Genomic DNA, 6,000 nt, shown 5'->3' on the forward strand with positions numbered 1-6,000 from the left:
CTTTGGTTACTGGCGTTTAATGAGGTTAAAATTGCTGTTAGGTTTAGGCTGCATTCATGATTATGTGAATGGAAGGTCCTCACAAAGATAGTAAGACAAACGTGTGTGTGTGTGTGTGTGAGGGAGCGAGAGAGAGAGATGGAGAGAGAGAGAGATCTTCACAGACTAACTCGCGATATATTGTCACTGACAGGGGTCTCTTATCATATCTGTAATATGTCGGAGGAATCATATTTTTAGACATGGATCATCTCTCAATAAATCAGACAAATAACCAAGCCAAGAGGGGAAGTAACAATCTGTCTCTGTCTCTCTCTCTCTCTCTGTCTGTCTGTCTCTCTCTCTCTCTCTCTCTCTCTCTCTCTCTCTCTCTATATATATATATATATATATATATATATATATATATATATATATATATATATATATATATATGTGTGTGTGTGTATGTATGTATGTATGTATGTATGACCACTGCAATAAATATAAATGACGCGTAAAATAAGAGGCCAGTGTATAAAAAAATAACCAGCAACTTCAATTTAGAGAAACACAACATAATTAAGCTACATAATTGGACCTTAAGGTCCACTGGTGTGCCTATGATGATATATTTCTAAGCTATAATGTGTACATAGGAGAACAAAATGTACCGGCAAATAAATTCAAATAAGATGCATTACATTCATTAACTATCTGATGCGTTCAGTAACATCCACATTTCCAGAAGTCCCAGTGTGATCCGATTTTTCTTTGCGCTCGTGATAACTCCAGGAACTACTGCTCCTGAAGTTTACTTATTTAGATTTCGCTCCAAAACAAGAAATGAACACACCGGAAATTCTCCAGTGTTGGGTATGGAGAAAAGATGTGATGCGCTGACAGTCCAGCTGTGCGAGACCTCCAACAAAATCATCATCTGCAGAATTAAAAGTAAGAGACTCTCTGTCTGATTCCTGTCCTGCTCTCTGTGCTCGGTAGAACTCTGGTTAAGCGTGCTGCACTGCACTGCTCTGTTCTCATGCAACAGCAATAATAATACTAATAGTGGTGAAAACATGGAATAGACACTTGGATCGGGTGAGGATCAAATTATGTGCACGCACGCACGCAAAAAAAATTTTAAAAAAATGCAAAATGGCAGAAATATAGAGAAAGCAGAGTATATTAGCTGATGCTTTTCTAAACGTGAACTTTCTTCTGGATTTATGCACCATTTGTATTAAACTATATAATGTATAATGATGATAATAAACGTTATAATGCAATAGGCACGCGCTCGCGAGCTGATCTCCTAGCACGAGGAGACAAATGCACTGGAGACCCGCGCGCGCCGGGTCCTTACCTCTGATGAAGAGCAGGTTCAGGAGGATTCCCAGTCGGAACATTTCCTTAGAGGATGGAGACACTGCTGTTGTTGTTGTTGGTGGTGGTGGTGGTGGTGTTGTTGTTGTTGTTGGTGGTGGTATATCCGGAGCTCGCGACACTCGTGGAGACACGCGCGGTTCTATTTACCTTCACAGGTTGGAGACTTTTTGTTTTGTTTTGTTTTTTTACTTAAATGCGCGCGTGCTGTCCTTCACACCGACACACAGCCGCCCACTACATACAACAGAGGTCCATGCACGCGGGGCGCAATTCTTACACGCACAGGCACGCGCACAAAATGATACCTCAAACTTCCCAAACGTCATCCGGTGCCGTCTGTGCCGTTTAGCAAAGCATTGCAAATCGGTTAGAGTGGTAATGTCTCTGTAGCGGTTCTTAAACTAGAACAACAACCGGTAAAGTTCAAAAACGTTGAACGCGTGCGTTGCGCGCGCCAACCCAAAATACCCGATTCCAACCCGTTAATTATCTCAGGGGCAATTCGGGAGCGCTGTAGAGATTCTCATCCACATTCACAAGGCGGTTTAAGTAAACAGAGCGCGTCGGCACAGCTGGACGGAGTACAGGGTCTCCGGGAAGTCTCGGTTAAGTCCAGAAAGCGTTTCCGGTCCCGCTCGCGCCAGCAGTCCGCTATAACCGAGCGCTCAAACTCCAGACGCGCGGCGGCTGCGTCCTGATTGGCTCGGATACACGTCCACGCGCCTGGCCACGCCCCACAGGCGTGATTCCAAACACAAAAGCAGAGACCACCAGACCAGACCACACCGAACACAGGACAAACAGGAGACTAAAGGAGCTCTGGTGATGCTCATTCTCAGAGGAATGTGTCCTGGATGAGTCCTGTTTTTCAGAGTGTAGAAGAAGCACTAATCAATAAATATCCCTGTAAAAATGATACAAGAACCTCCCATCATTGGGATGCATTTGTGCTTTGGGCTGCTTTAAGCATTTACTGTTGGTGCAACCAAGAACTGTAAATAAAAGAATTCATTCCCATCATGAAGAAGGTTCCACATCATGTGGTCACCAACCCTGTTCCTGGAGATCCACTTTCCTGAAGACTTTAGCTCCACCATTAATCGTGCCCACATGACCATCTAGTCATTGCCTTAAGAGGTTCTTGATCAACTAAAAAAAAAGAGAGAGATTTTGGTTGGAGATGAAACCTGCAGGAAGGTAGATCTCCAGGAAGAGGTTTGGTGACCACTGATGTAAACAGTTATGTTGATTATGAAATATTTCATGGATTTCAGTTCTTTGTAGAATCGCCAAAAAAAAAAAACGGGTGAAGAGGTTCACCACAGTTCTGTGGCACTGCTGTGGTGTTAAAGACCATTTTGTGTTAAATGATTCAAGTCATCAGTTGAGCAGCACATATGTGTGTGTGTGTGTGTGTGTGTGTGTGTGTGTGTGTGTGTGTGTGTGGTGTAGGGAAATTACCTCACCATACTACAACACAGCTGGAGTCACTTTCCCACACTCTAACAAAAAGAACCTTCATGCGTTCTTCCATGTTTTTTGTTTGTTTGTTGTGTTTAGTTTTGTTTGACAGTTTGGGCTTCTTCACTTGATTGACACACACTCAAGCTCAATAGACAACCTTAAAAGGTTCCTCCAGAGGATAGAGATCTTTCTTTCTTTCTTTCTTTCTTTTTTTTGCTAACAGTTTATCATCCAGAGTAGAATCATCTCTCTGATTAGACCCCTGGTTCTGCTTGCATGTACAGTACCCGGCGTCCTGCATATTTCCCCTGATTCTCAAACACCGGATATAACTTATCATCTAATTAAAACGCCATTTCAGAGTTAACATGGGTGTGTTAGAACGGGGAAAACAATCAAACCTGCAGGGCAGGGGAACTCCAGGACCGGGGAAACACTAGAACAGTAGAAGTGTTTTTGGTTTTGTTAATAATATTATAAAAGATGATAGTTTTAGATAAAATAAATAAATAAATAAATAAAAAACAGGAATGATTTCCCAAAACAAAACGTTTAAGCGTGGATTTATTAAATAATTCTTCGGTTCTTTTGTAGCAACAACAAAAAAATGGTTCTTCACCAAAAAGCTGTTCAGGGGAACCAAGAACGGTTCTTTTATGGTTTTGTGTTAAAATCCTTTTCTAGCCAACATGGTCTTGTCTTTGCAAATTTTATACAAATTTATTCATCTTAATTTATATGAAATCCAACGACATCATTTTTACTTGTTCAAATTTGTGCCTCATGTGATCAGATTCTTCTGCTTATTAACTGATGAGTCAAATCCGGTGTGTTAGAGCAGGAATTTCTGATATAACTCATCAGTTAATGAGCTGTGTGTGTGTTTGTGTGTGTGTGTGTGTGTGTGTGTGTGTGTGTGTGTGTGTGTGTGTGTGTGAGTGAGTGAGAGAGAGCAGGGAAATCATACTGTGCTACAACACAGCTGGAGTCCTTTTCAATTTATTAAGTTCTTCTACTGTCCAACGTGCAGTTCTCTAATTAACTTGAAGAAAAATTATCCGCAGAACCAGAACACATCCGCTCTGTGTCGTGTTCTCTGAAGTCGCTGCTGATTTTCGAGCTTACACAACTGTCTGAGGTGTTCACTGTGAGAAATGTACAGTGGAAAGAGGAAGACTGATGGGGTGCGTTTACCTTCCCATCATGCATCACACAACCCCGAATTTAGGAGCTTGTATCAGAAAACACACAGAACCAACACGACTAATGATGAGCGATGCGAAGAAGAAAAACTCTGAAGCGTACACAGGCATGTATAATACACGAAGTACATCACTGTTTAAGTAGGAAAAGTAATGTGAGTGTGAGTAGGAAAAGTAACTGAACACATTGTGATACTGAAAACAGTCTGTTACTGAACACAGTCTGATACTGAACACAGACCATCACAGAACACAGTCTGACACTGAACACAGTCTGATACTGAACACAGTCAATCACTGAACATAGTCTGATACTGAACACAGTCAATCACTGAGCACAGTCTGATACTGAACACAGTCCATCACTGAACATAGTCTGATACTGAACACAGCCCATCACTGAGCACAGTCTGATACTGAACACAGTCCATCACAGAACACCATCCATCACAGAACACAGTCTGATACTGAACACAGTCTGATACTGAACACAGTCAATCACTGAACATACTCTGATACTGAACACAGTCTGATACTGAACATAGTCCATAACAGACACAGTCTGATACTGAACACAGTCCATCACAGAACACAGTCTGATACTGAACACAGTCCACCACTGAACACAGTCTGATACTCAACACAGTCTGATACTCAACACAGTCAATCACTGAACACAGTCTGATACTGAACACAGTCTGATACTCAACACAGTCAATCACTGAACACAGTCTGATACTGAACACAGTCAGTCACTGAACACAGTCCATCACAGAACACAGTCTGATACTGAACACAGTCCATCACTGAACATAGTCTGATACTGAACACAGTCAATCACTGAGCACAGTCTGATACTGAACACAGTCCATCACAGAACACCGTCCATCACAGAACACAGTCTGATACTGAACACAGTCTGATACTGAACACAATCACTGAACATACTCTGATACTGAACACAGTCTGATACTGAACATAGTCCATAACAGACACAGTCTGATACTGAACACAGTCCATCACAGAACACAGTCTGATACTGAACACAGTCCACCACTGAACACAGTCTGATACTCAACACAGTCTGATACTCAACACAGTCAATCACTGAACACAGTCTGATACTCAACACAGTCAATCACCGAACACAGTCTGATACTGAACACAGTCAGTCACTGAACACAGTCCATCACAGAACACAGTCTGATACTGAACACAGTCCACCACCGAACACAGTCTGATACTGAACACAGTCCATCACAGAACACAGTCTGATACTGAACACAGTCCACCACTGAACACAGTCTGATACTGAACACACTCCATCACAGAACACAGTCCATCACAGAACACAGTCTGATACTGAACACAGTCTGATACTGAACACAGTCCACCACTGAACGTCGTCTGATACTGAACACACTCCATCACTAAACATAGTCTGATACTGAACACAGTCCATCACTGAACACAGTCTGATACTGAACACAATCCGTCACTGAACACAGTCTGATACTGAGCACAGTCTGATACTGAACACAGTCCACCACTGAATATCGTCTGATACTGAACACAGTCCATCACTGAACATAGTCCATCACTGAACACAGTCCAACTAAACTAAACACAGTCCAACACTGAATACTGTCCATCACTGAACACCATCTGACACCGAACCCTTTCCACTACTGAATGAAAACTCGTTCCGAACACAGTCAAACACTGAACACAGTCCAGCAATGAACACAGTCTAGCACTGAATGCAGTCTGGTTCTGAGCACAGTCTCTCACTGAATGCTGTCCAACATTAAACACAGTTCTGCATTGAACAGAGTCCAGAACTGAATGCAGTCTTGCACTGAACACTTGTCGGCACTGAACACAGTCTGGTTCTGAACACCAAACATAATCCCGCACAGAACAGAGTACAGAACTGAACACACTCTGACGCTGAACACTGTTCAGC

At 42.3% G+C, this 6,000-nt stretch overlaps 1 protein-coding gene across 1 annotated transcript in view; it reads right to left on the minus strand.

The window, feature by feature from the left end:
• gfra3 (GDNF family receptor alpha 3) overlaps positions 1-2,102 on the minus strand; it is a 52,353-nt gene extending 50,251 nt beyond the window's left edge. The window contains exon 1 of the mRNA XM_053641228.1: positions 1,346-2,102. Coding sequence (XP_053497203.1) covers positions 1,346-1,388 — 43 coding nt within the window. The 5' untranslated portion in view covers positions 1,389-2,102. The remainder of the gene's footprint in view (positions 1-1,345) is intronic.
• Positions 2,103-6,000: the final 3,898 nt, after the last annotated feature.

This window comes from Ictalurus furcatus, chromosome 14 (genome assembly GCF_023375685.1).
Source record: "Ictalurus furcatus strain D&B chromosome 14, Billie_1.0, whole genome shotgun sequence".
Lineage (NCBI taxonomy): Eukaryota > Metazoa > Chordata > Actinopteri > Siluriformes > Ictaluridae > Ictalurus > Ictalurus furcatus.